Source organism: Diadema setosum, chromosome 3 (assembly GCF_964275005.1).
Source record: "Diadema setosum chromosome 3, eeDiaSeto1, whole genome shotgun sequence".
Lineage (NCBI taxonomy): Eukaryota > Metazoa > Echinodermata > Echinoidea > Diadematoida > Diadematidae > Diadema > Diadema setosum.
Window position 1 is genome coordinate 43,140,657 of NC_092687.1, and position 21,010 is coordinate 43,161,666.

At 39.7% G+C, this 21,010-nt stretch overlaps 1 protein-coding gene across 1 annotated transcript; it reads right to left on the minus strand.

Annotated features, from left to right (window-relative positions):
- Nucleotides 1-66: 66 nt before the first annotated feature.
- Nucleotides 67-19,860, minus strand: LOC140226400 (uncharacterized). Its single transcript, XM_072306876.1, has 15 exons — nucleotides 19,085-19,860; nucleotides 17,825-17,893; nucleotides 16,204-16,233; nucleotides 15,317-15,502; nucleotides 13,801-13,896; nucleotides 12,641-12,761; nucleotides 11,672-11,874; nucleotides 11,010-11,114; nucleotides 9,638-9,752; nucleotides 9,076-9,200; nucleotides 8,320-8,407; nucleotides 7,331-7,400; nucleotides 4,036-4,103; nucleotides 2,627-2,796; nucleotides 67-452 (listed from the first exon to the last, which is right to left on the minus strand). Exons 1-15 carry the CDS (start codon nucleotides 19,226-19,228, stop codon nucleotides 408-410), a joined length of 1,635 nt encoding a protein of 544 aa, XP_072162977.1. The 5' UTR covers nucleotides 19,229-19,860; the 3' UTR covers nucleotides 67-407.
- Between the last annotated feature and the right edge of the window lie 1,150 nt (nucleotides 19,861-21,010).

A 21,010-nucleotide genomic window follows, 5' to 3' on the forward strand; every position in this document is an offset into this window, starting at 1 on the left:
CAATTTCTTCTTTGGATGCATGCGCCCCCATTAGTAAGTTTCTTTAAAAAAGGCTTCCCCGCCCCCTCCTGTGAAAACCCATGTGTACTTCTCCTTGGCAGCTACCAGTACTTCCATCCAGATTAAAGGGGTAAGGCAAAGGAGGAGGGGCGGGGTCAAAGGGAGGGGCGAAAAATGTCCTCTCCACTCAGAGATACAGCTCACGAGATGGGCTGCCCGTGCGCCTACCAGTTATTTCAAAGTCTTCCACGCTTATAGTGCTCTTTAAATATCTCTGTACTGTTTGGTCGAGTTTTGTTGTGGTTGTTGGCTTGTCTGTTAGTTTTGTTTTCTTTTGTCTCTTATCCCCCATGGGGCGTCATTAAAGTCTGTCGTTTCTCTCACCAATCTCCCAGAGTACATTCCAATCAAGGTGACACCATATGACGGTACGGTCCCTGGTATCTCAGATACTGCAGTTCAGAGATTAAAAGAGAAAAGAAAAACACATGAAGAAAAGCAGAGCAAACATTATGTTTCATATACAAGTCATCTCTAACTACTGAGAAATCCACAACAAATGGCAAGGCATGTGCATAATCAGCTTTCCTAGAATGACACATCTAGAGAGCTAAGGACTAACAATGTATCCTAAAATGGAATGCAGCATGTGTTCATACAATACCAAATGCAGGAATTATTGAGGAAAATCAGTGTATTCTACAAAATTGCAAATACATCCAAATAAAAAGAGGGTGCCCGGTGAGGCCCTTCTTTATTTGTTGTTAAAACAAAAGAAACAAAAAGAAAAAAATGACATGACACCTAGATGTAACACCAGAAATATTGTTTGCCAGAGGTATATCAAGAAAATTTCGGCTCCAATTCCAAAAAAAAAAAAAAAAATCTAATGCTGTGAAAACATCTTGCTTTACAGCAGTCTTCAATGGCAGCTGGAGTGAGACTACCTACTCAGGGTGATTGTAATGTGTGTGATATTATCAGACAAATCTCTTCATCTGTCTTGTTTTGCTTCTGTTTCGCTTCTGGAGATATTTCATATCAACACTATTCAATATTTCAGCTATATTCAGCAGTACAAGCAAAATCATTTCTGACAAGATGCAAAGTTGAGGACGACGATGACTGAGAAGGAGCAGAGGATGAATGTCAGAGATGTTGCAGAAAAAGAAAGTGAGAAAGAGAGAAAGATAATGGCGGTGAGGAAAAGAATCCAGGAGGAGAAATTGCAGAAGAGGAAGAACTGAATAAGGAAAATGAGATGATGAAGAAGAAGATGATGGAGAAGATGAAGAAAAAGGAGAAGGTAAAAAAAAGGAGATAAAATTGAGAAATGCAGACCACAAGGAGACATCTTTGAGCACAAAATAAAAAGAGATGGAATTGGTAGATGGAAATGAAGTGAAAGATATGAAAAACTAGAAATGTCGCTACAGCGACTGGTTATACCCCCGCCAAACAACATTTCATAAGCTTTGGTCAAAACAACATTTCATAAGCTTTGGTCAAAAAACTGAGGAAGTAGTTAAATCCGCAAGATCTTTCCTTGATCTTCTGCCATTAATATGCCCGTTACCATGGCAACGTACTTTCGGGTACTGTCGAAAAATGCGTCTTGCACATCTACAACCAAAGGCACACATCTGGACCAAGGTTCATGGAAATTGGGCAAAAACTGAGGAAGTAGTTTGCAACACAAAATTGTCCATCATTTTGGCTCATAATATGTGAGCTGTTACCATGGCAACATACTTTTTGTCACTGTCAAGAAATGTGTCATGCTGACCTATATCCTAAGACAAACATTCAATATGAATTCCATGAGAATTGGAAGAACACTGATGAAGCAGTTTTGCCATGAAGCATTTTGCCCTATATTTTACCAATAACATGCCGTTACCATGGCAACGCACTTTTTGCCACTGCGGAAATATGTGTCTTGCACATCAACATATTCAGATGAACATCTGTACCTAATTTCATAAAAATTGATCAAAAACTGTGGGAGGAGTTCGCGACGCAAGATTTGTACCCATTTTTGCCCATAATATGCCGTTACCATGGCAATGTACTTTTGGGTACTGTCAAAAAATACGTCTTGCACATCTACAACCCAAGGCACACATCTGTGCCAAGTTTTATGGGAATTGGTTGAAAACTGAGGAAGTAGTTCGCGACGCAAGATTTGCAACGGACCGACCGCCCGACCGCCCGACCGACCGCCCGATTGCCCGACCGTCCGCTGATTCCTATATACCCCCTTCAAACTTCGTTTGGCGGGGGTATAAAAAAAGGAAGAGGAAAATACTGGAAATACAGTACTGTACGATGAAATACAAGATGAAGTACGAGCTAGAAATTCAGAAGAGAAACAAAGCTGGTAGAAGGTACAAAGAATACAGGAATAGAGAAGATTAAAATGGGACACTGACCTGAATAATAAAGTGACTGTCAGATGTAAGCGAAGTAAATAATACGAAAAAAGAACAAAGCTGAATTACTGTACGATGATATAACAGAGAAGGAAGAACTGAAAACTATGAAGGGGACCAAGGGTCAGAAGAAGGTTACAAAAAACGGAAGAGATGGAGAACAAAAGGTAGCAAGCGTCGACCAGGGCACTGACCTGTATGACGAGAGACGGGCCACCCGCCACTACTTCCTGGGGAATCTGGGCAAGGGGGCAGTTCTCGATGCTCATGATCTGTAGCGAGGAGCAGAGGGCCAGCTCAAAGGGCAGCTGGTTGAGGTTGTGGTTGTCGTTGATGTAGAGCTGTTGAAGCTGCTCCAGTGAGCCTGGGGGTGATGAAATAGAAATGAGAGGAAATTAGAGAGTTTTATCGCAAAACGAGCTAACTCCTTTCCTCTTAAGTTGGGTTATTTGTGATTAAAGCTGCTAGAAAAGCAAAGAAAATAATGAGAAAATACAGGATATTTCTAATCATACCTTCTAGAATATTTCTTGTTACGTCACAAGTGAGGTATTACTGGAAAGGTTTAATTTTGCTCTATCTGATGATGGAATTACTTTGAAATGTTAAAAATGGCACTTAGCTAATAGAACTCTTCAAATTTTCACCTCTAATCTATTTAACCATTCATAAATCTTTCTATCACTTTATCTCTACTTCAGCCTCTACATGTCAAACAATCCATTGTCTATCGATTGATTATTTTTTTTTTTTCTTCATCGCTATATCTTAGTCTGTTCATCTATTTGGCCATTGACATACTGATGATGACGAAATGGAAATTAGAGAAGATGGAAAAGATTGAATGCAGAATCAGATAAATGTCATTTCCAGAGTTTTTGAAAAACGTCATGAAATAGAGAAAAATGAAACCTTTTCAATGACTTTGCACTTGCTACACACTACGAAATACTCTTGAAGGTACTATTAAAATTATGACATTTATATTCTCATTACTTTCTTTGTTTTTTATCAGATTCAATCTCAACTATCTCAAATGGATAAAAAATGGATAAAACTTTTGCATGCAACTGTTAGAATGTTCACCTGGCAATCAATTTTTCCATCAATCTTTTCTTCAATAATTCATTTTGGATCACTTTCCACAACTAGAAAAGCACTCTGAGAGCGCAGACCTCCGTCAAAATCGCCCGATTTCCCAATATAGATGCCTTTGTTACGTCATAAACCCTCAGATGGGCGGCCGCCTCTCCCCAGCAGAAACTATAGAGCACGCACTTTGGTGCGCGCATGCAAACCTCAAATACGCGCAGCCTGAACTCCCAAGTTCATTGACCCTACCTGCAAAAATATCAAAATCCTTCATAAATTCCCAAAAAATTCTCGGATCACTACCAAAAGTAATCGTTTGTTACTCGTGTCATTCTCAACCTTTCCTGCAAGTTTCATCCCAATCCGTTGAGAAACTACTTTTTGAGTTACTTTGCACACGGACAAACGAACGAACGAACGAACAAACCAATGGTAACGAAAACATAACCTCCTCCCTTGGCGGAGGTAAAAATCACAAACAAACAAAAAGGAGGTGAAAGGGATGTCTTACCAATTTCCTCTGGAAGTGAAGCCAAATTGTTCTCTCCTGCTTTCAAGTAGACCAGATTTGACAGTCGCCTGGGTGAACACAAAAAGACAGAAAAAGAAAAGACGACAATAATAAGATTGATTGATAAAAAAAGGAACAAAAGTAACCATGAAATTGAGGCTGAGATTTCTGAAATGGACAGGTACTCACATATCCCAGATCCTCACAGAAGAGCTGTAATATACTGTTCATCCACTTACCTCGAAAAATGCAGTACGACATGAATGCGAGTGCATAAGACAGCACGTTAGATATTTATTATTCTTTTATGTTCATCGTGAGTATTTCAGTTATTCAACTTTAAACATGTTGGTATATCTGCCCCCCCCAAGGAAAAACGCAGTATCTAACATTTTTGGCGATTTTCACTTTTTTGCAGAAATATAGTCAGTGGGCAATCCTTCTTCACATGACCTATTCAGATTTTTGAAAAAATGTTTGGAAAGCTACTTTTCCGTAACTGCCAAACGCAGTATCTACACTTAACTTGCACTTTCCCCAAGGAAAAATGCAGTATCTACATGATGAATATTTCCCCAAGGAAAAACGCAGTATCTACAAAGCTAGTCTTAATTACCAGACACTGTTATTTACATATGTGAATACTTTGCCAGTTGTTCTGTAATTTGAACGTAAATTACTTTCTTTAGATATACTTGCTCAATAATAAGACATAATGTTCAAAATATCTAACCGAAACAATACTGTTTAGTAAATATTTTGATGAGATCGTGATCCTAATATAAAACACAGCGTGTGATTAAGACTAACCGAGTGCACATTAAACAACAGCACAACACTGACAGCGGCTAGCTGCAGCTTGCATATTAGCTGCACTGAGCATGCAGTCAGCACAGGGCCCGGCCGGCTAGTCAGCATTTACAGTGTGAGTGTGTACATACTTGTCTTGGATTAAAACAACAAAATGTTGTCGCGGGGAAAATTACTCGTGAGCCTAGCCCTCAAGAAAAATTTATCTGCAGATAATGAGTAAGTAATTCAAAACTATTTCAATATTGAAAGAATAAAGCTGATCGTTTGTCACACGAAGCGAGGTAACGTTAGAGTTCTAAACACAAATGCATGTTTACCTCGCTTCGTGTTATTAACGATCAGCTTTTCTTTCATATTCTACCTCTATGATGAACATCTTTCGTACTATTTCAATATTAACTTGTTGTGAAGTAACTTTGATAGGCCTAGACCCTTGTCAAAATTCCTCAGGCTCCAAATCTGAAAGTTTCGTTGAAAGGCAATAGACCTAGGTGCCTAGATCTATTTGTGTTGTATCGGATAAACGTCGCGTTTATACTAACATGTTAGACCCTATATTTAGATCTAGGCCTAAGTCCAAGTCTAAGATTTGTCTAGGGCCTAGACAGTATTAAACGTTTGAGTCTTGCGTGTCTTTTCTAACGTTAGACTTAACGTTAATCAGAACTTTCAGGGTCCGTATTCCGAAAGTCTAAAGAAAGATGTAGTGTAGGACTAAAATAGGCCTACTCTAGGGCAGGCCTGTTTATAAAACTAAGAAAGAAGTCTAAAGACTAAAACTTAACCACTCAGAATCCTATTCCTATAAAGTCTAACACCGCTAGTGAAGTGTCAATGTTCAATTATCTACTCCATACCATACTGTCTTAAAATTACATAGACAGCGATCTAGTTGAACATAGATTAGGCCTATGTGAAAAATAGGTAGGGGCCTAAACCGGTAATCTAAGGGCTTAGACTAAACAACCTGCAGTTAAACGTTAGGCTATTTTTTTTCTGTGAGTATCCTTTTTACTATCGTGCATAGCCTGAGGCTGTAGACTCGTGTAGCCTGCTACGTAGCCAGCCTAGAATAAACGATATAAAAACTAGACCTAGTCTAGATCGATCTAGGTCCAGACATTCGATTTAGATTTATTTTGGTCTAGACAGACTCTAGCCTAGACTGTACAGATCTAGATCTAGTATTCTAGATGCTAGTTAGCGGCTAGGCCATATCACATTACAGCCCTGGCAAGCTTCATATTTATAAACGCGTAACGTTTACAGCAAGATCGGTCTGGGAATGTAAGCAAAACGTTCCAAGAACGATCTGTTCTTTGTTAATGCTATTGTTATGAAGCCTCCTCTGTAATCAGGGCATAAATGGGGGATGGAGGATGCATCCCCCAGGGCCAGAGGTTGAGGATGGTGCATCATGAATACTTGTACAATGATGTATACATGCATACATAATTATGGCAGAAGATTAATCCTAGTCATTCCGCTGTAGATACTGCGTTTTTCCTTGGGGAAATTCGTTCCATTGTAGATACTGCGTTTTTCCTTGGGGAAATCAGTCAATTGCATGGGGTTTCCCCAAAGTATCTACATTTTCACTGATAACTTAAAAACAAAACAAAAACACAAAATGATATTTTCCAGGAAAATTGGTAGCTAGATAGACTAAAATTCCACAATGAAGGATTTTTCAAAAGAGTATATTTTCCAGGGGCTTTGGCAAAAACATAAAATGGTGAATATCTCGGTTGTTGAGAAATGGAGCTGGATGTAGATACTGCGTTTTTCCTTGGGGGGGGGGGGGGGGCAGATATAACGTCGCTTGGGTGATAAGACCTTATATCTGCAATTTTGGTGAAAATGTGTTTTTTGTATAAATGGTCAAATAATGGGTCAAGTAATGTCATGTCCAAATCCCAACTGTCTTACTCCAAAAATGAAGCCATCACGGCATGTCAAAGGAAAGGCTATCCCATTTGCCACAGTGCTTTGGCCGCCATGTTTTTTGGCTCTCCTGAACATTTGACATTTTGTAGATACGAGGTCTTATCGCCCCAGCGACGATAAATCATATCACATTGCAACAATATGTACACTGTACAAGGCATCTTGCATGTATACAAAACAATTAGGTGGATTACATAATCTTTATTCATTGACGATCACTTCACATATGGGCCAATCATTGATGAACCACGCACAGTAGAGGTTATGAATATACGGACAATGTACTGTATATGCCATAAATTTTAAACGAGTCAGATTTTTTGCGAATCCAGGACTTACAAACATTTCAGCGAGTGCTTAAATTTGTGATCACGGAATAGAGCAATACATGAAGAAATGTATGCATGCACATCACATTCACGTCAGGACCAAAGTTAATATTTCTGTGTGTTTACTGTAATATTCACAGCTAATAAAATCCAACACAGGAAATTTGCGAAAATAAAAACCCTGTGATGTGGATGGAGTAGCTTACCCAATGGATCTGGGGAGTTGTGTCAATTGGTTCGTCTGAACGGATAATTTCTGCAAATCCTTCAGATACGCTGCAATGGAGGGGGGGGGGGGAGGAGGAAAAATTTAAGGACAATTTCAAAAGTATATCACGTCTGATAAGATATATTGTTTCTTTTATTTAGGGATCGTCTCACACTTGGCAAATCTTCCCCCCTGGCTGGTACTATGTGCACTTCATGATGAATACATATCAGTTCAAAAACAAAAGCTCAAACGTCGTTAATTTTGAGGCATTGCAGTTGGCGCGACTGGGCAGCAGAGAAAGTGCCTGACCACAAATGTATACATCTTTCTCTGGGACCATTTCCGTAATGGCAGGCCTATAGCACTGCATATCATAAGAGTTTTATTGCAAAGCACCATTATTTTACATTTCCATATTTATAAGCGCCATTTTTAAATATTTCAACATAAGTCCATCGTCAGATAGAGCAAATTTAAACCTTTCCAATAATACCTTACTTGAGACATACATTTGTAACAAGAAATATTCTAGAAGATATGAAATCATTAAAATATCCTGTATTTTCTAATTATTTTCTTTGTTTTTTAGCAGCTCTAATCACACATATCTCAACTAAACAAGAATGGAATTATCTCGTTTTGCAATAAAACTCTTCAAATACATCAACTCATACATTTCATATTGGAAATTCTTAGAAGGGTAGTCTCAAATGTTGTGAATACGAAAACATCACAACGTGAATGTATCCTAAAAAGCAACATTCAGCTAGTGACAGGTTAGAACAGAAAACTGAAACGTTGCTACTTGGCTTGCCTAGTGCAACTTCTGTCACATCTGCATACGTGTCAGGCATGAAGTTTACCAATTAATGATGAAAAGCTGTATACAGATTATTTTCTTTGGTGTATCTTTCAATACCAACATGTACAGTACATACACACCAAAAATCTGATCCTATCTGGTTGCCACAGTAACCTACTTACCAATTTCAGATGGGAGGGCCTCTAGCCTGTTTTCCTCGAGGTCCAGTTCTCTCAGTTTGCTGAGATTGCCGATTCTCGCTGGAAGTCTCTGTAAAGAACAAACATATGTTGTTTGGTTATTTGTAACATTATCATTTTCATCATCACCTGAATAGCTCTTTCTCAATATTTTCATCTACTTTATCTCATCAGCTCGTCCATTACCATAATCACGATCACCTTCATCTTGAGTTTTCTCACTGGATAACATCATCATTATCATCAACTCTGGAGTCATTTTCATCATATGTTGGACATGTACGCTCAGTTTTACACTGTCCACAAGCATCATCATTACCATCACTATCATCGCCACTCTCACTTTGATCATCATCACAGGATCAAGTACAGTTCATTCATTTACAAAACCATTATGCTCCTCGTTCGAATTGGGGCTATACTTCTCATCTCTCTTTCTTTTAAAAAACAAACAAATAAACATACGAAACCACTAATAAATTCAACAATTTGACTATGGAAAGAGTACCAAATGGATGTCATAGCCATTTATGGCCATGGAAATTGGTTCCAAACAACCTCACCTGGCCCAAGCGGTTCCAACCCAAGCTATAACAAAAGACTCTGAAATCATCCCTGCGGTACTCTATTGCATCAGTCCCATATGCAGACTTTTATGTCTGCAGTGACTATCCCATCAACCTTCAAACAAACACACAAAATTCTGTGGTCCATTTCTGACTTCCCAAGAGTGCATACCCGTAGCAGGTTGTTGCTAAGGATGAGAACTTCTAGTGACTCAAGATACTCGATGTCGTCCGGCAGCTTGCTGATCTGGTTGGTGCCGAGGTTCAGTTCCACCATGCTTGTCCAACTCCCAACATCTGGGGAAAAGAAAAATTCACTGCAAAATCATATTTTTTCCTTTTTTTTGGGGGGGGGGGGTATTTAATGTATTGTATGGTGTTCACAGAGATCCTACAAAAGATTTTGCAGAAAATTAGCTGTGGCGTTGATACTTGGAGAACAATCAAAGGGAATATGGCTATGCAAGGTGATGTGATAAGATTTGAATTTGTATTCTTGATATGTTTGTTATCTCTCATCCTTCATCTTTCCATTCTTTCATCTCTTCCCCTTGTGCTTAGAAACATTGTATAAAGTGTGTTACAAATAAATTGTATTATTACTATTATCATTATCATCATCACCATGATTAGGAATTGATAGTCTGATGATTTCATGCAAAAAACATGCAATCAAGTGGCCCGATTCTTCACATCAGAAAACTAAGATGGATAAGATCTGGATTAAGCTTTACCGAGGGGGAGTGCTGTGAGCTGGTTGTCCTTCATATTGAGTTTGGTCAGGAACTTGGACCGGCTGAAGATCCCAAACGGAATCTTGTTGATCTGGTTGTGGTCCATGTTTATGGTCTGAAAGGGGAGAAGTCAAGAGCAGTCATGATGATCGTATGACATGTAAACTGGGTACAGCAGTAACACAAACTTATTGATGTAATGTGACCAGGTCAACTGTGAATCCACAACAGCAAGCCCAGTATTGATCTGCAGGTGCTCAAAAGTAGTCACATGATCATTAAAGTGATTTGTGTGAATGCTACAGTATATAGCTTTAACCGGTTGAAGACTAGTCATGAGTATGCTCAGACAGGTGTCTAAGGGAAATGTGTGTTGCAGCAAGTGCCGCTCGTCATCAATGGGTCTAATAAAGCGTTATTGAGTTTTGGTGCACTGTGTACATTCTGCCTTGGGTGAGTATGGTCCCAAGGAGAGCCTACTCACTCAACACTTCCACCATTTTATTCTGGGTCTATGTCGAGATGGCTCAAAGTATAGTGGTCACAACGTCACATGAGTATAGGTAGGACCTCTTCAGAAACACACTCATACGACAAAGAATTTACATGGTGCAGCGCAAACAAATTGAGCTTGTTTTTACACCTACAAAACTGGCACCTTGCACTCTGCATCCTTTGGAGAACACCCAAGCCATACTTAATTAGAAAAGCACTCTGAGAGTGCAGACCTCCACCAAGCAGCTACTTTCCACCAATGATCTTGCTCTTCCATAGAGATCAGTGATTTTTACCCATATGTAAGGATGCTACATAAAAATTGCCCGATTTCCCACTTCAGAAGCCTCTGTTATGTCATGAACTCTCAGCTGAGCAGCGCGCCTCGTCCTAGCAGAAACTAGAGCACGCACTTTAGTGCGCACATGAAAACCTCAAAAATGCGCAGTTTGAACAACCAAGGTCATTGACATTACCTGCAAAAATATCGAAAATCCTTCATAAAATCTAAAAATGTCCAAATCACTACCGAAATTTAATCATCTGTTCCTGGTGTCATTTTCAGCCTTTCCTGCAAGTTTCATCCAAATGTGTGCCCAACTTTTTGAGTTATTTTGCACACAGGCAAAGAAAGAAACAAACAAACAAATCAACGGTAATGAAAACATAACCTCCTCCCTTGGCGGAGGTAACTAAACTGTTGCTATGTAGGCAACTCTTGAGGCCATGGCAAGTGTCATGGTGGCAACAAGAATCCTGCTTCCTGATTCGCTGTTGCCATTCTACTACTAAGAAAGCTTTTTTGAAATGAGACCCAGTAGATGATCTGATAAAACAAAAGCACTCAGAAGACTCGGAAGAAAAAACATTTACTCACATCAATGGTGGCAAACTGCTGCGGTCCTCCGACTGGGTACGCTGTGAAGTTATTTCTCGACAAGCAGATACTTGTCAGCTTGTTTAACGAACACAACAGTCCCTCCTGAAATGTGAGAAAAATGCCCATAAATGATGTAATCACAAGCTGCGAGAAGAAGCCACTTCAATACAGTCAAACCTGCCTGTAGTGGCCACCCAAGGGACACGAAAAAAGTGGCTGTTATTACATGCAGGTGGCTGCTATCGACAGGATCTTTAACATGCTTTTTCTCTCAGAATTGTTTTAGTGGTCATACAAGGCAGGTGGCCCCTAAAGACAGGTGGTTGCTCAGACAGGTTTGACTGTATTTTTTTTTTTTTTAATGAAATTCTGATGAACATACATGTAGCAAATTTTTTTTTTAATGAAATTCTGATGAACATACATGTAGCAAATTAATCAAAATTGGGTGTCATTTGGCTAGTCATATTTGGGGGATTCAAGAATTGTATCATTTTCATAAGGATCACACTGATCACTCATTCCACTCATGCAATATCACCCTAGCTAGGGCAACATAATCAACTGTTCCCCCCTTAAGACCAGTCAATATTTTATGAATATTATATGAACATTACACAGAGGCAACCCGCAGCCCACACAACCTTGCAGCAACTTACCGGCAACATGCCAATGTTGTTCCCCTCCACGTTAAACTCCTCCATGTTGGCGCAGTTGCCGAGGCTCTTCGGGATGGCAGAGAGGCGGTTGTAGCGCAGACCAAAGCGGCTCAGACACGTCAGGTTGCCGATGGTCTCCGGTAGGTCCAAGAGCTCATTGTGCTGGAGGTCCAAGGACGATAGCTGGACACAGTTCCCAATTTCTGGTGAAGAAGAGGAAAAGCTTGTTGTAAAAACTGTACCCTACTGGTTGGTCCTTTTACCCAAATCCAAAACATGTCAAGTTCATTATCTTTGTACTCTTCCAACCCTGGGTAACAGACCAAAATTATAACTGTGGTCTAGGGGAGAACTGGCCCACTCGCTTTGGGCCACATGGGGGCAATTCTGCTTTACCCTGGGCAATCAACAACCGACCCTTTAAAACTTGGACCATAGATGGGCACTTTTTACATTCAGGCAAATGGGCTAACAGTCTTCTCACACAGGCCCATTGGCTGAATATCCTCACGCTGAACATGGAATGGACCACTTCAATTGCCCTGGGTCCACAGTAGGCCACTCTATGCATCCTCCTGGACAAAATGGGGACTCATAATACAGAGTGACTTATTCATCTAAAATAGCGCAGGATAAAAAAGAAACCACTCTGTCACCTCTTATCCAAAGAGAGCGTACTCTGGGTTATAGAGGTACATGTACTAGTCTATACACTGCTTGACTTGTAAAAGGAGGGGCAGGGCTCTCAAAAAAAACAACAAACAACAACAACAGAGACTCTATAATAATACTGCAGGTCATAACAAGCAGTGCTATAATAGAGTAATACCTATGGGCCAATGTGGGGGGGGGGGGGGGGGGGGGGATATTGCACTCAATCTGGACCCCAGACGGATCACCTTTTTCACCTTAGACTTTAAGGAAGGGGTAAGTGGTACCAAGGACCAAGGAAGGACCAATTGGACTCACCGACTGGCAGGTGCTCCAGGTGATTGTGCGAGACGTCAAACGTTGTTAGTAGCGTGAGCTTGCCGATTCCCCGCGGGAGGGCCCGGATCTTGTTTTCTCGCAGGCTCAGCATGGTAAGTTTCTTTTGACGAAAAGAATTAATAATGATAATGACCATATCAATAACAATGACATAAAAGATAAAAATGATGACAATCATACAAGATTTAAAAGTAAGAAAGTTGAAATCACATGCTAAAGTTTCCATGATTTACCAGCAAAGCAACCATCTCTAATCTTACAATCTTTTCTCATTCTCCATCACTTCCTCCTACCCTTATCTATGTCATTCACTCTTTATCTTTCTTTCTCTCTTCCCTCTGAGTCTCTATCTCTTTCTATCAATATCTCCCTCTTATATATATCTCTCCCTATCTATCTCTCTCTCTCCCTCTCTCCTCTACATCTCTATCTATCTCAGTATTTAGAGTTGGAACTGGGTACACACAATAGCAACTATTTAAGTTCACGTATAAAAATGTAGGCGGTGTGAGGTTGTTAAGAGTCAGTTTTCATGGCGATGAATAGTTATGAGGTCAAATTTTAGCACTCTAGGGACCCTCACCACTTTACTACATGGGTAAACACTGCCCAGCTGTGGTACGACATTGGAACAAGGCCAACATGTAACACGCAATGTCTCCCCTGCATATTGGAATTTGCGAGAAAAGCGCTTTTCATAGAACTTTTGACCTTTGACATTGTCTGACATGAACTACAATGTATATTCAAACTTGACTTTCATCTCCAGGTAATGTATCTATGGTACCTTTTCATGGTTACAGCTTAAAGCTGCAGAAAGAAATTGAGATATCAAGCAAATATTGTGGGTATACTGTTTTTAAATACAAAGCTCAGTGACCTTTGAAATTTGACCTTGTCGGACTTAACCAATATTCAACCTTGGGCTGTATTTTCAAGCTTATCATACCTGTGGTGTGAGTTTGGTGGTCGCAGCTCAAAGCTGTGGAAGGTTGATGAGAGTACGCCAACTTGTTGACGCCATCAACCACCGACAATGATGTCGATGACGGAAAAGTGATGGCTATGGGTCGCTTTGCAGGCAAGACAATAATTATATCAAAAGAAAAGTGAAAATGAAACTTGAGGAGAACACTTACGGTAAGATTGTGAATCTCCTCATCTACTTGCGTGATACGGTTGAACCTCAGAAAGAGAGTTGTGAGAGATGTCAGCTTGTATACCACTTCCGGAATCTAGATCACAAAGGAAGGGAAGCAAAGATGGTAAGTTCAAACTGTACGCATCCAACTGAACAGAGTAGTCTTGGTTCAGAGGCCCTCATGCTATTTCGTAGCACCGACAGTTGTGAAAGAAGTCAGTCAAGACTGTGTTTGTGTGTTCATGTGCGGAATTTGAATATGGGTGTGTGCCTGTTTTTGTGTCCATGAGTGGGGTATGTCTATGAGTGTGTGTATGTGTGTGTGCGTGTTTTCAAGAAGATAAAAATGTGACAATTGGTCCTAAAAGAGACACTCAGGGGGGTATCCCTGGAACTGCAACGATTAAAATTCACACTACATTAGCTTATGGACTTCTTAATTTTACTCCATACCTTCTGGCTCTAGAAAAGAAGATCTTGAAAGAATCTGTGATTGCAGTTCTGTCTTGGAATATCTCCCTAAGTTTGTGGTGCATCAGGTCCTAAGTCTTAGAGTTTTAAAGTTTAAGTTTTCAAAATTTTTGGAGTAAAATTGGGGGGGGGGGCAGAAATTGCTTAAGATTGGAGAGTGAGATTCGTCTTGGGTTAATACACCTACTTGAGTTTGTGGTGCTCCAAGTGCAAAGTATGTCAAAACCTTAAAGCTAAAATAAGATCTACTGGCCAGATGAGAAATCCCCCCCCCCCACCTCGTCAAAACGGGAAGGGGGGGGGGGGGAATTTCCTGGAATTTGAGGGTAGGGGGCCTCCGTCTTGTAGTACCGCTTTGAGTTTGTGGTGCCCCAAGGTGTTTACTCTTTTTTTTTAAGCTTTCAATTTCAACTGGCCATGGGGGGATGAGAAATCCCTCCTCCCTCACAAAAGGGGGGAGGGGGATGAGAGAATTGTCAAGATTTAACTCTTAATGTGACATGGTGTAAACTCCCTGTGTGCCACATTATTTTAAGACTCCAACATAACCATGCTTTGGAAAAATGCTCTCTTTCTTTTTCAGAACTATGAGACTTTTATAGATTTTTGTTACCCCGGACATGCAATGATCAAAGTTGTAGAGAAAAATGGCAAGCTTTTCTTTAATGTAAACTGTGTGACAAAGCTGCGATTGCTTTTCTTTCAAATGACCAGTATCTTCACCACTGCAGAGGCATGAATTTTGCACACAAAACAGTGACAGAAACTTAGAATTTACTAAAAAATTAAGAAGGGAACACCCTCTGATAGCGAATCACCACATAAAATGCATGCTACATGGGACAGGAATAGAAAGGCAAGAAATGCTTTCATTGCACTGCAGGATTTGGTGATTTATCGATTGATATGGGCAGGTTTGTGTGTTAGAGCTTTGGACATGCGAAGTTGGCATGCCGCCGACTGAGTCGGGCATGCGAACGAGGCACGTAAAGAGTTAAGGGCAGTGGGGGAGCTGGGGCAGCTGGAGATCTGTGTTGGGTTACCTCCTTGAGTTTGTTGTGCCTCAGGTCCAGCACCTTGAGTAACTCCAGTTTCTCCAGCTCCTCTGGTAGCGTCGTCAGGGAGTTCTCGCTGAGAGCCAGACACTCCAGGTTGCTGAGACAGCCGATCTCGGGTGGGAGGGAGACCAAGCGGTTGCCATAGAGATAGACCTCTACCAACTGGGTGAGCTGCAATCGGAATGGTATGCAGTGGGGTAAAAGGAGGGAGGCGGAAAGCAAAGATATGAAGAGTGGGTGGGATATTTAATAGAAAGAAACTCATCATATGAGATCTAAGGGCTACACATGTTGTACCAACATTCACACTACAAAACCAGGGTGACTCCGAAGAGTAATCAAGAGGAATCGCTTATAGAATGCGTGATGTTCACCTTCATGGGTACAAAATTATTCATAAGTCAGCGAAAATTTTGTATTCATTTATTAGTACATGAAGTACTTTAAGTTTTCAGAAAGATTTGGCAGTTATTTGATCTCGCAAGAGTGGCTTACAGTATATGAGAGGGCTACATTGTATTCAGTGCCAATGCAAAAACTTAACCCTGAAAGTGACCAGGCTCTTTAACTTAGTTTGCTCAGCTTTGTTTTGTTTTGTTGTTGTTGTTTTTTCCATCAGCATGCACCAGTCCACCCAATCATTTGTAAAGTTAGCAAGCCCACTCACAGTGTACAGTACTTGTGTGCCTAAGTCCAACAGGAAGGCTATACAAGTGTATGTGGACACACTAAGGATTACAATGTCGGTAATCTCTATTCATTGACAATCATAGCTTCCAGACATCAGTGTCATACACGCCAATCACTGAAGAAAGTACAAGAAGGGTTATTAATGTCATTCTGCAGTGAAAGAGGAAGTTTTGTATACTCACATCTTTGAGAGAACTTGGTAGAGTTGTGATCTGGAAATATTCAGAGAAAAGAAAAGGAGTACACTGTAGATACATGTACCATTGCTATTAAGTTCTGAGAATAAGGATTGACAATCCTTAGCAAAAAGAGAAATGATTGAGAGAAAAAGATTTTAAAAAGTAAAAAAAGATACTTGGTACATATTGCATATGACCTTTCAACATGCTACCATGATAATAATAGTTACTCCAGCTTATTCACATAATATGGGATATATCTACAGTCTGTTGCCATACTCCAAGAGGCCAATAGCTGAATGGAATATGGCACCAGATCGTGTCGTATTTCTTGTCTTACATGAGAATACTGTAAGTAGGGTGCAACAGCTTTATCTTTCAGTGTAATCTCATAGTTCCTCTTTCAAATGAAATCATGGACTCATGATTCATTTTTCAGAAACCTAGGTCTACCCACCACTTGTGCTTTCTTGTCTTTCTCTTTAATATATAAACTAACTGCTGCAGTACGGTCCTGCTACTGTAGCTATTAGTAAATTCTAACTGTTCAAGTGCGTATAGTTGCGATAAACGCAAATGAGCAGCATGAACAATGCAAAACATGAAATACACGAAGCAATGACGTCATCCACATGATATGGGATATACCAGTATTGCATGGCTGATTGACCAATCAGATTTGATACAAAATTCACCATCACTAAAAGATAATATGCGCAGTAATAACCTAAGGACTGAAATTGAAAGTCTAAGAATAATTTGAAATTGAAATACAAGGAAGGGGGGGGGGGGGGGTAAGAGGTTTGAAACATGTTGTTCATGCTGTTTGTAGTTGACCTACTTTGTATTACATTATGTATGTGAAAATGTACCTTCACACATTGCTGCAACACTACATTTAATTTTCTCACATTCTACTGACAGTCTTCAACCATACCATTCACTTGGCAGGTTTTATCAACTTTAAAGGTACTAGCCCACATTTGCAAACGCACGAAAATCAAAACTGCATAAAACAGGTCCAATATGACTTCAAGTACAAGTTATAACAGTAACATACCTCACCTGTTGCTCTTTGTCTATACCATTCCATAAAAGAGAGAAAATCATCGTTTTAAAATCAATTTTCAAACCGGGTCAACCCGACCCAAAATCGAATTATGAGCGCGGGCTATAGCTACATACATTGTACATGTAACACGTACGTGGACCGGAGCTAGCGAGCATTATAGGCATGCATACGGATTACGGTGCATTTTCCTTTATTTTTATGAAAGTAATGGACTAATTGGAACGAAATTTTGCACAGGTGTTACTGCAATCATACCAAAACTCCATGCTAACTATGAGACCAATTGCTGCAGGTTTACAAATGTGGGCTAATACCTTTAACCCTGGATATTTCTTGCTAATTATACAGCCACTGGAGATTATAAGGACACGTGAGATAGTATCGACATGACAACTGGACCACAAATATGAGCCTGCAACTTGTATCATTCATTTGATAAACATGTGCTACTATCGTGTGTACATGAAGCACGAAGCATCCAAACATGGACAGATACAAGTTCCTCTTTCTATTGAAATAAAAAGATATCATATTCAGTCTCTTTAAACTCACTGAGTGTTTGCTGAGGTCCAGCCGCTTATTTCCTTGATCCTTACACTTGGAAAACTCTTTGCTCACATCCTAAAAGATTGTTTATGATAGAGAGATAAAGAGAGATAGATAAAAAAATAAAGATAGAGATAAGATAAAGATAGAGAAATATAAAGAGTGGGAGAAACATTATACACAAGAGAGTGATCGAGGTGGATAGATAGAGAATGAGGAAAATAGAAAGATAATGGGGGAAACAGAAAGATAAAGAGAGGAATATAGAGAGAGATGGTGACACAGAAAGATATAATGGGGAAAAGAGATAGAAAAAATGGTAGACAGATCCAAAAAGACAAGAGGTAGAAAAGTAGAAAAGAAAAATAGAGAGAAATAGAGAACACAAAAGAGGGAGGGAGCAGGAATAGGAACAGGGACAGAAGCAAGTGTACATACATGTACAATCATATCATATCAAACAAGAAATAAAAATCATGAAACCTCTGCACAACAATATGACTTCACTTGGCTGATGCTGTAGTAGCCTTCTTTCACAAAAACATCATGACAGATAATAAGTTTAATCAAAGTGTATGGTGACTTGTTCCAATCACAATGCAAACATCGACAAAAATCTCACTTAGTTTTATCATGAGGAAGTACTGGCAACTAAATTCAATTTTGCAACGGGAATTTGCAGCCTGGGGTATTCTTGTGACAGACATCCACAAGGAAACTTAACATGATTCTTAAAAATGTTTTTCTTCCCTTTTTGATATATTCAATGTAAATTCATTGATTCCTGTCTTCTGCAAACACTGCACACAGTGCCTTTGTCATTCAAGCAAAATCTCCAAGGGACAATATTTTTGCCATAATGGGACTGAAAATTTACAAACTTTTTGCTAAAAACATGTACTCTTTCTTGCAAACATTGAATTCTTTCAAAGCTATCTATTAAAGGTACAAGTGTATTATACAAAAAGTGTAGCTCAGTGACACAAGATTTTAATCATCTGTCAGAGTACATTGCACTTCTTCTTCAGCTCCTCCTTCACAATGAGCCTCATAAAGTTATACTAGATAGATGACCCAATATACAGTAGATATGTTGCATTATTATCACATTATCAATAACAATGATAATGGCCGCAATTTACAATGTACATGTACAATCCACTACATGAAATCCTCAAGGCACACTCAAAGATGAAAATATATGAATTTAGGTAGGATATTTCTATCATTATTATCATCATTATCATCATCATCATCATCACTCACCACTTCATTGTGTGGTGTTCTTGACTTCTTCTTTCCTGGCCGCTTCACTTGGTCTCCGTCCACCCTCACCATGACCTGTTTCTTCACATTCTCGGGCGTGGCTGCCGGCTTGTCCACGCCTTTTCCTTTGCCCTTCGGGTCCATTTTAGTTTGCACTGTTGCTTTCAACAATCCTTCACAGCCAAAGTTCCCACAATTTCCTGAGGGGCCTCCCCGCCTCACAAAACTCTTCACAGGGCACGACGGTAATCCAAACCAGCCCGTTGGACTCGAGATCTCTCTTCCACACCCCCCGCCAAGAATATGCAGGTGTCAATTTGGATTATTTTTGGTCTTGCTAACTGTAATTTTGGTAAATTGGGGATTCTAAGACAAGTACTATAGCAAACCAATCTGCCACTTGCTACAGGTTTCCTGTTATCCTCCTGTACCAGATGTGGAATGGTTCCCAAATTCCATCATTGCTGCTTGTGTTGGTACAATCACAAATTAACCAAAACAAAATTCTCCAGTCTCAGTTTAGAAACTGAAGGGGTATTCTTCTTGATCACTTTACACCATTATCAAGCTATGAGGTGTACATCGACACTGTCAATTTACACTCAATGATGAAAGTGTGCACCATATACCCCTGAAAGGCTGCTTACATTCGAATAGTGTAATGCTTGGCTGTTTACACAGTGTGACTCTTCACTGGAACGTGGTGTTATCAATGCATATGGCCAATGAGAACACTGAATGTGTATGTCATTGGGCTGGTTACATAAGGGCAAGGTTATTTTGCCAGAGTGTTAGCACCGAGTCCAGAAATTCTTCCTGTGTAATGCTGCGAGTTGTTGCTTCAACTACACCAGGTCTTGGTGCTGGACACTTGGTGTTTAGTGTTGATCATCAGATACACCGCTACATGTACATCAGAGTTCCTTTCTGGATATAAAAGAGAAATAAATAAGATCTTAACATCATCAGATTTTTTGCTATTCTAACAATCACATGAACAGCTCTCTGTCAAATTTCTGTACCGTCTGCATAATAGCTAGTCATAGCAAAAAAATTGAATTCATGCCTTCTTGTGTAAGAAGCAAAGCAGCCACAGAAAGTTTTTTTGTTTTTTGTTTTAGAAATTGTCTTCTCCCTACACTAATGAGCCTCAACACACAATGCGAAAAGTGTCAAACAAAATCACTTTTTCAGGCACATGTTAAATTCTAGATACAAACTTGTACAGCATTATATCTTCAAAAGAGTTTGCTTTTTTTTAATCAATTCAACGCCCCCCCCCCCCCCATATAATCAGAACTGTTTCTTTTCATTCTAGTACTTGTAATCAGTACAAATATACGTGTACTGTGTAGAAGGCAAAAAATTTCACATCATATATCTTTTTACTGCAGTTCTTATCGATTTAGTAAAGTGAAACAACTGCTTTCCCCAAACAGTTCTCGTCTCTGTGGATAACACTAAACATCAGCAGTAAACATCAAACACACTTCACTGGATAGAGGACAGCTTAAGATCTGAGTGTGAAATGGGTACACTACTCAGAAGTAACGACTAAACACACATGGGGCAATACATTTGTATGAAAGATGAATATGAATATCACCTCTCAAGTCAAGTCCAATACATGTAACTTAAGATCTGGTACTGTACGTACAAGGAAGTTACCATACATTTGTACCCCACCCTTTATTAATCCTAATCTTTAAAGAAAGGGAGAGAGAGAGAGGAAGAGAGAGAGAGAGAGAGAAGGTGAAAAAGCTTCAAGAAAAATGTTTTCATAATTGTGTGACATACACTAGCTTGTATTTCAACCCGATGAAGACAAGTCCTGAGAATATTCACGCAGGTGTCTGTGGGAAATGCATGTTACAGCAAAATCAGTCCGTCCTCAACGGCTTAACACAGAAAGTTGAACTCATGTTT

Excerpts from the sequence above, each read along its gene's own strand:
- LOC140226400 (XM_072306876.1), bottom strand. The coding sequence starts at position 19,228 with ATGGACCCGAAGGGCAAAGGAAAAGGCGTGGACAAGCCGGCAGCCACG. Across the intron at positions 16,234-17,824 it reads TGGACCTCAGCAAACACTCA|ATCACAACTCTACCAAGTTC; the intron begins GTGAGTTTAAAG and ends GAATATTTCCAG. Across the intron at positions 8,408-9,075 it reads TTAGCAACAACCTGCTACGG|AGACTTCCAGCGAGAATCGG; the intron begins GTATGCACTCTT and ends TGTTCTTTACAG.